Genomic DNA, 11,860 nt, shown 5'->3' with positions numbered 1-11,860 from the left:
CACTTAGCCACACCCACACAGCTGGTCATTAGGAAAATCAAACTATAGTCCACCTCCCCCCACAGTCTGAGGGACTGTGAATTGGCCTCCTGTTTAAAAAGTTTGAGAATCCCAGATCTACATACAGTAAATGCCTATACCCATTTATATATTTATATAAACTCATATCTTGTTTTTCATTCTTTATCTTCTGGCTTAGGCCTGTCTCCCTCCAGAGGCCCTCACATTATCTTTACACAGGTGACTGTCTTACCATCATTATGGAATTAGGCAGTTTGTCTCTTCCAAATCTCCTGGGACACTATGGAAAAATGAGGAACTGACCCTGAAGGATATTGTTAATATTCACCATGAAATACACACTCAAAAGTCCTCTATGAGTTGATTTGACAGTATGTTGCAATTTCTACTTTTCTCTGAAAAACAGCTGAAAAAGTCAGTCCAGGATGATCTCCTAGAAACAGGATCTTGTTGCTGCCATTTATACACAGAAAGAGGACATTTATGGAAGCTGTTAGCAATCATGGAGTCACTGTTAACAGTATTGCCTCAAATGGCGTGCAAGGATCCTAGCCTTCAATGTCATCTTGATGAGCCTCTTCCTATTCATCACACCTATCATCAGCCTGGAGATGTTAACATTGCTGGCATTATTTCTGAATGCTTGATATTTTCTGACCCCATTGATTTCAGCCAACATCCTTCTCAGGGACTTCAAGATAGACTTATGCAAGTACATGATCAATTTATTTTCAAGTTCTGGTCACTGCAAAAAATATTTTCCAGTAGTCTTAAATAGGCTGCCTAGATTTATTTATAAGCTTCCACATAAATTTGAAAAAAGGCCAAAATTCTATTCCAACAAATCATATGTAACAAGCTTTAAAAGTAAATATTGAGGTAGATAAGGGTAAATTCATGAAGATCTACCACTAAAATCTAGGTGGAAGCACATACTTTTTTCATTTGATATTTCTAGAATCACAATTCAGCATTTTTCTTCTTGATATAAAGCATTCTTAACAGATGAAGTTTGATACTGAGCCTTTCTCATTTATTCAGAAATAATGTGTCCAATCGCAAACCAATTTTTTTTTTAAAAAAATCATTCCAGGTTCTGGAGGTGTATAAACATGTGTATAAACATGCTAATATTTTGGTCTGCATTTTTGAGAATCTGAACAGAATACTAAATACAGGTAGTCCTCAACTTCTGACCAAAATTGAGCCCAAAATTTCTGTTGCTCAGTGAGACATTTGTTGAGTAAGCTTTGCCCCAGTTTATGATCTTTCTTGAGTGACTTCCTGCAGTCGTTAAGTTAGTGACATGGTTGTTAAGTGAATCTGGCTTCCACATTGACTTTGCTGGTCAGAAGGTCACAAAAGCTGATCACATGATCTTGGAACACTGCAACTGTCATAAATGTGAGTCACTTGCTAAGTGTCTGAATTTTGAACACATGGCCATGGGGATGACCATGGGGATGGTGAAAAATTGTCCTAAGTCACTTTTTTCAGTGCTGTTGTAACTTTGAATGGTCACTAAATAAACGGTTGTAAGTCAAGGACTACCTGTACATTGCACTTAAACATATTCCACAAAAAATTGTACTGAAAAATCATAAGTGTCATAATGTGAAGTAGAGTTTTCTTAATGTATTTTTTAAAAAAATGTTTTACAGAATAGTTTTTCAGAATTACCAGCTTGTCCTGGCCTTAGCATTTTCTGTAAAAGAGATCAATGAAAATCCTCAGATCCTGCCCAACATCACTCTGGGTTTCCACATTTTTAACAGCAATTTTAGTCCCGGATGGACTTACTTTGCCTCAATGTTGCTGCCTTTCACTCAGGGAAAATTTATCCCTAACTATAAGTGTGGCGTCCCTCAAAATTTGGCTGCAGTTATTGGAGCACCTGACATCTCTCTTCACATGGCAACTTTATTATGCATCTATAAAGTTCCTCAGGTAAGAGGTGCTGAAGATATATTATTTATTTATTTATTTATTTATTTATTTATTTATTTATTTATTTATTTATTTAATTGATTGATTTCATCAAGCATGTATTACATAACAGATATAAATATAAATCTGTCCATATAAATGGACACGAATAAATGGGGACATTAGGACAGGGATGGTAGGCACGCTGATGCGCTTATGCATGCCCCTTAAAGACCGCTTAGGAATGGTAGACAGTAGACAGACTAAGGTTAAAGTTTTGGGGGTTTGGGGATGAAACCACAAAGTTAGGTAGGCATTAACAACTCTGTTACTGAAGTTGTATTTTCTACAATCAAGTTTGGCGCAGTTTATCATACGTTTGTATCTATCGTGTGCTCATGTATTTTTGTGGTTGAAGCTGAAGTATTCATTGACATGTAGGACATTGTAGCAGATAATTTTATGTACTATGGTTAGGTCGGACCAAAGACGGCGAAGTTCTAAATTGTCTAAGCCCAAAATTTCAAGTCTGGTGGCATAAGGTATTCTGTTGCAAGCAGAGGAGTGGAGGACTCTTTTTGTGAAATATCTCTGGACTCATTCAATTGTATTAATGTCCAATATGCAGTGCTGGTTCCAGACAGATGAGCTGTATTCAAGAATTGGTCTAGCAAAAGTTTTGTATGCCCTAGTTTGCAGTTCAATATTACTGGAAAAGGAGCTATGCAAGATTAGGTTAAGAACTCTTAATACCTTTTTGGCAATACTGTTACAGTGAGCTCTGGAGCCTAGATCGTTTGAGATGAGTACTCCTAGGTCCATGACAGAGTGAGGGTCATCTACAAGGTCGTATCTGCCCATCTTGAATTTTGTGTTCTGACTTTTTTTTGCCAATGTGTAAGACAGAGCATTTCTTGGTTGAGATTTGGAGTTCTGACACATAGTCAAGGTCTTTATATTATTATTATTATTATTATTATTATTATTATTATTATTATTATTATTATTATTATTACTACTACTACTACTACTACTATTACTACTATTTTTTACATTATTATTCTGCCATACCACCTCAAAAGTCTGTAGTTTTCTCTCTCAAGAAAGGAGAACATTTTCAGATTCCTAGATATATTTTTTTGCTTGATAGGATCAGAAGAGGTGCACTGAGTAATGAGTAATTCTGAATAGACGGTGGGAGTATTACTTCCAGGAAAATATATTTACTGATACCTTAAGAGTGACATCTTGGTTGATATTCCTAACTAAACGCAACTAGTTGCATAATGTTTCAGTATATAAGAATAAGATTAACCAAAGATTCAAATAAATGTACACATTTCCAGAGGCTGATGTAGACCTTTGCAATTGCATATGTTTATCTTTCTGTAGTTGACCTATGGCTCTGCTCCAGTCAAGGATAAAGAGACCCAATCAATTTTCTTCCAACAAATGTTTCCGGATGAATTGCATGAAGATAAGGGTCTCCTGAAACTATTGTTGTATTTTAAATGGATCTGGATTGGAATTCTTGTGGTAAAGGATGACAAAGGAGAGAGATTTGTACAAGAGGTGCTCCCCACATTTTCTGAACATGGCATCTGCATTGAATTCATAGCAGAGTTACCAAATGTAGCTTTTTACAGTGATTTTACTGATTTCATAGACAAAGGACTATATTTATACCAAGTTCTCATGAACAGCACAGCCAATGTGATAATCGTGTATGGTGAAATTTGCTCCATATCGTTTCTGAGAAGTGTCTTCCAGTTTTCAGAAGTGGAGGATATATCAAGAAAGACAAAAATTTTGATTACATCCAGTCAGACGGATTATTCTTCAAACTCCTTTGATAAATCTTTGGATATCCATTTCCTACACGGTGTTTTATCTTTTGCAGTTCACACAAAGGAGGTCCAAAACTTCCAGGATTTTTTTCAAAACCTAAATTCAAACAACAACCAACATGATCATTTTCGGAAAGATTTTTGGGAACAGGCATTCGAATGTTTCTTCTCAAACTCAAAAATTGAGACATCTGAGAAGAAATGTACTGGTCAGGAGAGGCTTGAGACCCTTCCCACATCTGTGTTTGAAACACGCATGAGTGGACAGAGTTACAATATTTACAATGCAGTCTATGCTGTGGCACATGCTTTACAATCTTTCTCTCTATCCAAATCCAGAAAAACAATAGTGAAAGAAGGAAGGAAATATTTCCACAATCATATGTGGTGGCAGGTAAGACTGCTATTGGAGTAACCACCAAATCTCTCCATAAACTCTCACATAATATCCTCTAGGACTTTTGACATTTGGTCTACAGATGAAATATAGTAATGGCTTAACCAGCTGAAATATTTATATGTTCATATTAAAATGGCAAAAGTAATTTTATAAAATTATAACCACTTGCCACAACCACAACCATGAAGAACTCTGCCATTAGGTCAGTCTCTAGGTAAAGAGTAGAAAAATGATATTTTGCCTTAATGTGATGTACTGAAGCAGTTGTTTCTTCTAAATGTTTCTTTAGTGGAGGAGGGATGTTTGCATTTAGTCAGTTCTTTGATTGTTGAAAGTACAATCCCACCCATGATTTACAGCAGTGTTGGCTAACCTTTTTCAGACCGAGTGCCCAAAGCATGCATGTGGGAATGCGTCCATGCTCGAACCCCCATGCAATGTGTGTGCTGGCCCCTTTCATGTGCCCCACCCCCATGCATGCACATGTGCCCCCCACACACTGCCCCTGCACATGCATGCACGCCCTTGCACACACACACACGTGCATGCATGCATGGCCTCCTGCATACGCTCTGCCCCTCATGCATTCGCGGCAGAGACCCGATGACCAACTGGCCAGCAGGAGACACGCATGCATGCACAGTAACGCTGAACTGAAGCGATGGCTCATGTGCCCACAGAGAGGGCACTGTTTGCCACCTGTGGCATGCATGCCACAGGTTCGCCATCATGGGTTTAGAGCATTTCCTGATGAAGATCTTCTCAGATAAACCATGAGTGGATTATGAATATTAAAAAGGCAGAATATTTCCCCTAAAAGAGAAATAAAAATCTTAAAGGAAACAGAAACTCAGCCCCAGCTCCCTGTCGCCAGCAGATATTTTGGTGCCAATTTATCTACAAGACAAAAGACTTCACCCTCCAGGACATAATAGGATAATCTATCAGCAGAGCTCATCCCATGGCACAACCAAACCCCTTCATTACATTACCCAGCAAGATTCAACCAAACCTGGGACTATGGACTAGTGGACTATGAAGAGCTGATAATAATAATTGCATTCAGCTTTAATCACCACAATATAAAAAAAAGATGTTGAGACTCTAGGAAAAAGTGCAGAACAAGAGCAGCAAAGGTAATTTAGACTCCAGTTTTAGACTGGAGTCTAAAACATATGTTTTAAAACAGTTGTAGGAATTGGATATGCCTAGTTTAATGAAAAGAAGGATTGGGGTGATATGATAGCAGTGTTCTAATATTTAAGGAGCTGCCACAAAGAAGATGAGGTCAACCTACTCTCCAAACCAGCTTAAGGCAGGACAAGAAGCAATGAATGGAAACTAATCAAGGAGAGAACCATTCTAGAAATAAGGAGGAATTTCCTCACAGTGAGAAAAAATGATGAGTAGAACAACTTCCTCAAGAACAACTTCCCCCAGAAGTTGTGGGTACTCCAACAATGGAGACTTCTAAATAGAGATTGCACAACCATTTGTCTGATTGCGCAACCATTTGCTTCCTGCTTGGGCAGGAGGTTGCACTAGAAGACCTTCCAACTCTTATTCTGATATTTTGTTATTGTGAAATGCTTATTTAATAAAGATTCAGGATGCTAGAAGCTCCCTTTTGATCATTTGTAGGATTTCCACCTTTTCACACACCATTTGAGACTCACCTGCATTTCTACACAAAGGTATTCCCAACAACAGTGTATAGTTTCTAACAAATGAACAGAGAAGAAAGAAAATTTGTTTAATGTTTCCAGGGACTCAGTTCTAAAATAAAATGGCGAGGGAATAAAACTGTTTTTAAATCTCTCAGGGCTTTAATAAAATTGGACCAAAGTAGAAAATAATAATAATAATAATAATAATAATAATAATAATAATAATAATAATAATAATAATAATAATAATAATAATAATAATTTTATTTCTATACCTCCCTTCTCCCGAAGGACTCAGGGCAGTGTACACCCTATTAAAAACACAAAAATATACAGACATCAATTAAAAATAATTAAAATTATTAAATAATTTCGGCCCAAATTAAACCCCAAAAATTTAAAACACCCAATTTAAAATCATTTATATTGATAGCCTGGCCTGGAGGAACAGCAGGGTCTTGAGGGCACAGCGAAATACACGGAAGTCGGAGATCTTGCGCAATTCCAGGGGCAGTTCATTCCACAGGGCAGGAGCTCCCACAGAGAAGGCCCTCCCCCTGGGTGTCACCAGCCGACATACCTTGGCCAATGGTACCCTGAGGAGCCCCTCTCTGTGGGAGCGGACTGGCCGGTGGGAGGCTACTGGTGGCAGAAGTCGGTCTCGAAGGTACCGACTCGAAGGTACCCAGGTCCTAAGCCAAGGTGGTGACCAACACCTTGAATCGCACCCGGAAGACCACTGGGAGCCAGTGCAGCTCGCACAGGAGAGGTGTCACATGGGCACAATGAGTCGCACCCATAACCATCCGCGCAGCCACATTCTGGACTAGTTGGAGCCTCCGAGTGCTCTTCAAGGGGAGCCCCATGTGGAGAGCATTACAGTAGTCCAGCCAGGTGGTGACTAGGGCGTGAGTGACTGTGCTCAAGGCATCCTGGTCCAGAAAGGGCTGCAACTGGCAAATCAGGCGAACCTGATAAAAAGCCCCACTGGCCACAGCTGTCATATGCTCTTCTAAAGAAAGCCGTGCATCCAGGAGGATACCCAGATTACGAGCCCTCTCTGTGGGGGGCAAAGATTCACCCCCAATAGTCAGAAATGGTACCAGCTGACTATATCGGGACACCGGGAGCCACAGCCACTGGGTCTTGGCAGGATTGAGCCTGAGCCTATTTCTCCCCATCCAGACCCGCACGGCCTCCAGGCAGCGAGACATCACATCAAGGGCATCATTGGGGTGGTCTGGAGTTGAGATGTACAGCTGAGTATCATCAGCATACTGATGAACTCTCACCCCAAAACCATGGATGATCTCTCCCAGTGGCTTCACATAAATGTTGAACAGAAGGGGCAAGAGGACCGACCCTTGCGGCACTCCCCAAGCAAGGCGCCGCGAGGTCGACCTCTGCCCCCCTGCCAACACAAACTGTGAGCAGTTGGAGAGGAAGGAGGAGAACCACCGCAGGATGGTGCCCCCTATTCCTAACCCCCTCAACCGCTGCAGCATGATACAATGGTCGATGGTATCAAAAGACGCTGAGAGATATAATAGGACCAGGACAGAGGAACAACCCCTGTCCCGAGCCCTCCAGAGATCATCCACCAATGCGACCAATGCCGTTTCTGTGCTGTACCCCTGCCTGAAGCCCGACTGGTACGGGTCCAGATAGATAGCTTCATCCAGGTACCAGGGAAGCTGTCGTGCCACCACACTCTCAACAACCTTCGCCACAAAATGAAGGTTGGAGACCAGACGGTATTTGGCTAATTCAGCTGGGTCCAGGGATGGCTTCTTGAGGAGGGGCCTCACCACCGCCTCTTTCAAGGCAGCGGGAAAGGCACCCTCACTCAAAGAAGCATTTATAATCCCTTGGAGCCAGCCACGTGTAACCTCCCGGGAGGCCAGTACCAACCAGGAGGGACACGGGTCCAATAAACATGTGGCAGCACTAATCTTACCCAGAACCCTGTCCACATCCTCTGGAGCCATAGGATCAAACTCCTCCCAGATAATATTCTCAAAATCTACCCCCGTCTCCCCCCCTGGACTCACCCAGTCAGAGTCCAAGCCTTCCCATATCCGAGCGACTTTATCATGCAGTAATTGCACAAAATCCTCAGCACAACCCTGCAAGGGATCTTCCCGCACTCCCCCCCCAAAGAATATGTATTTTGAGCCGACCTTTTGCCAGATATATGTAGTCACATGAGATGAAAGAATCATAGTATTCAAAATGCACATCTAAGCCATCAAATCCAGCCTTTGCTTTAGAATATGTTGGTTCAGCCTCTCTTTGAACACATTTCAGCACTCATCTATTTCCACTACTGAACATCTTTAACTTAGAAGTTTAGTTAGAATATTTTGTTCTAAAATTATTTTTTAAATGAATTTTAGATTTTATTTTCTCCTGTCCATTTTACAGGTAGTCCTTACTTAGTGATGGCAATTGGGGCTGAAAATCCATTGCTAAGTGATGCAATTATAAAGTGTGGTGTCACTTGTCTAGGTCATCATAACCTCATATACTGTAATTTATGATCATTGCTGCCTGTTTTGAAAAGTAACGTACATATAGTAAATGTAAAGACATTACATTTTGTCTTACTATTCTCTTGCTTTTGTACTTATGGATTTTAACTGCAATAACTCAGATGATAGATAAACTTTTGTTAGTATTTTATTGTGCAATCTATGTGAAAACATTTTAATTTTTTTCAGTGGTGTCATATTTTATATCTACTCAACTGTTGGAATCATTGTTATGCTTTGAACATATATTATTGCCTCCTTCTGTCTTTCTTTGTCTCTCTTTGACTGTCTCTGTGTTTCAGGTTCATTCTTTTCTGAGAAGTGTCAGATTCAACAACAGTGTTGGTGAAAAGATCTCCTTTGATAAAAATGGAGAATTCATTGGCGGATATGATATAATCAATTGGATCACATTCCCAAACCAGTCCTTTCTTAGGGTCAAAGTTGGAATGATAGATCCCACAGCTCCACCAGAGAAGTTCTTCAATATTTCTGTAAATTCCATCATGTGGCCAGTAGGCTTTAATCAGGTTAGTTGTTTAAATCTAAATTGGTCTGTCTTCATTCATATAGCATAAAATATATATTGATGATTGTTCCAGAGCATCATCTCTGAACTAACCTAAGAACAAATGTCCTGGGGAAGGAAAACATATCTATAAGAATGTTTACTTCTCTAATACTTGGTATAGAATATTCTATCCTTTACTTTGTGCCCTCTGCACTCTGTGAATTATAGATTATGGTTTTCATGGATTTGATGTAAAAGCTTTAATACAGTGTATTACATTTCATCAGTTCGTAATTAAGAAGTTGATAAACTAACTTTAACTGACCAGCATAGAAAATGTCTTTGGAGAGAGGGGAGGATGGTGTCAGCCCTGGATCCATCTTTAGACAGACTTAATAGGGCTGCCACAGCGGGGGATGGGCGAACTGTGGCAACGGAAACTTAGCAAAGGGAGTATTGTCACAACAACATTATTTCACATGAGATCAAGGACGGGTTGCTGGCAACTGGAACAAGGTGACCAAAGTTTGGCAGCAGCTGAGGCAGGAGATTGATTGGGTCATATGATGTTAATGTCACTAGACAGGCAGGGTGTGAGTTTTAGTGTGGGTGGGGGAAAACGCGAAATTTCAGATTTGGGTTTTCCCCAGATGTGTCAACATAGAGAATTTATTCTCTAATAAATTCTTACTTTGATGGACTTTGTCTCGGAGTTCTGAATTCCAATGAGGGTTTATTTGGAACGCTGTCAGATGATTTTGGAAAATGCCAATAATTGTAAGTATTTAATGAACTATAATTTCACAACAAATACAACTAAAATGATGCCATGACATCAGGGATGGGTTCTACTTACCTTTACTACTGGTTCACAACGGGCCCATGTGCGCAGAAGCTTTTTGATCAGTGGGTGGAGCCTCCCATCGGTTTTCTACCAGTTCTATAAAACCAGTGTGAATCTGGGGCAACCCACCACTGCGTGCCATCACTTTTGCTTATCAATTCATTTCTATTATGTTAATTCTACTTCAACAGTTTCACTCCAAGCATTTCTTTCCTTTCTATATCTTAAAACATTCTTCATCTTTCATTGGCAGGCATTACCTCTATCTTTGTGTAATGATCCTTGTGAGACAGGACACAGCAAGGCCAAGAAAGAAGGGGAGTCATTTTGCTGCTATGATTGCTGGCTGTGCCCAGAAGGAAAAATATCAAAGGAGAAAGGTAGGAAATTTCCAAATATAATGGGACTAAGACATTGGGATACAACACTGTCTAAAACCAACTGTATGAATTCCATTGTCTTCTTTTTTAGATATGGATGACTGCTTCCCATGTCCTGTAGATCAATATCCAAATCCTGAGAAAAATATGTGCATTCTAAAACAGATCACTTTTTTGTCCTATGAAGAACCCTTGGGGATCACTCTGACTGTTCTTTCCCTTTGCTTTTCTCTAATGACAACTTTGATCATCACAATATTCATGAAACACAAAGACACTCCCATCGTCAAAGCCAACAACCAAAATCTCTCTTATACACTCCTAGTTTCCCTTCTCCTCTCTTTCCTTTGTGTCTTTCTATTTGTTGGCAGACCGGATAAGATTTTGTGTCTCCTTCGACAACCAGCTTTTGGCCTCATCTTTTCTGTAGCAATTTCTTGTGTATTGGCCAAAACCTTTGTTGTGGTTCTAGCATTCATGGCCACCAAACCTGGTTCCAGATTGAAGAAATGGGTGGGTGGAAGAATGGTCAACTACATTATTATTTCCTGCTCCTTTGTTCAAATATGTGTTTGTGCTGTGTGGCTGATAACATCCCCACCATATCCAGATTTTGATATGAAGTTAATGTCTGAAGAAGTCATCATGGAGTGCAATGAAGACTCTGTTATGTTCTGCTGTGTTTTGGGCTTTATGGGTTTTCTTGCTCTGGTTAGCTTCTCTGCTGCTTTTCTAGCTAGGAAGTTACCTGACAGCTTCAATGAAGCCAAATTCATCACCTTCAGCATGTTGGTCTTCTGCAGTGTTTGGCTGTGCTTTATCCCAACCTATCTAAGCACTAGGGGAAAATACATGTTGGCTGTGGAGATCTTTTCCATGGTCTCCTCCAGTGCTGGTTTATTGGTGTGCATCTTTCTTCCCAAGTGTTTTATCATTATGATGAGACCTGAACTGAACAATAAACATCAGCTCATGAAAAGAAAATTTTAATATATATATATATATATATATATATATATATATATATATATGTATGTATGTATGTATGTATGTATGTATGTATGTATGTATGTATGTATTTGTAGGAGAATAATCCAATTTTGAAGTCTGTGACCAGTTTACAATTTTATTTAGCAAAAAATGAACTTGGTTCCATACTTCAAAATGGGAGGCAAAATTGAAAAATCTGAATGATGCAACAATTACTATCACTCTTTTTAAATCTGTGTTTAATTTTATTGATTTTAATAAATCTATGGTTTATTTAATTTAATTGGGGATTCCAAGTTGTCATTTGATACCATTGAATGTGAGGAACCTTACAAAATGAAGGCCTCTATTGCAAGCATTTTTCTGTCTTAAATTATTGAGTAGCCAATTCATATGAGACATGACAGGGTAGGCCTATTTTTTGTTTTAGATGGTTGAGGTCTGATCTGGCATTGGAGGAAGATGCAAAGTGAGTCTGACTAGACATGGTTAAAAACCATATTAAATCAACCTTGTGTTGATATGGGTGGCAACATTTTAATATTTGTTCCCTTTTAATGCCTTCCATCCAGCAGTTCTGGTTAGGACAAAACCAGTGTATTTTGGCTAAGAATTGGCACTACCTACTACCAGCCTGAAACCCTATAATGCAACCACATACTGTATAAATCAAACATTATGTTAAACATCCCCATTTCTGGAAAATTCAGAACTAGCAAACTGAGCAAAACTCGGATTTTAAA

General features: G+C 39.5%; 1 protein-coding gene across 1 annotated transcript; it reads left to right on the top strand.

Annotated features, from left to right (window-relative positions):
• Nucleotides 1-523: 523 nt before the first annotated feature.
• Nucleotides 524-11,117, top strand: LOC117672999 (vomeronasal type-2 receptor 116-like). The gene is made up of 6 exons (XM_087893491.1): nt 524-733; nt 1,852-1,968; nt 3,340-4,188; nt 8,695-8,922; nt 10,001-10,127; nt 10,219-11,117. The coding sequence occupies exons 1-6, from the start codon at nt 524-526 to the stop codon at nt 11,115-11,117; spliced, it is 2,430 nt and encodes an 809-aa protein (XP_087749617.1).
• Nucleotides 11,118-11,860: the final 743 nt, after the last annotated feature.

This window comes from Pantherophis guttatus, chromosome 4 (genome assembly GCF_059756535.1).
Source record: "Pantherophis guttatus breed Tessera chromosome 4, ASM5975653v1, whole genome shotgun sequence".
In the NCBI taxonomy this organism is placed as follows: Eukaryota; Metazoa; Chordata; class Lepidosauria; order Squamata; family Colubridae; genus Pantherophis; species Pantherophis guttatus.
The sequence above is the reverse complement of the archived record's forward strand: the minus strand, read 5'-3'. Positions and strand labels throughout refer to the sequence as shown.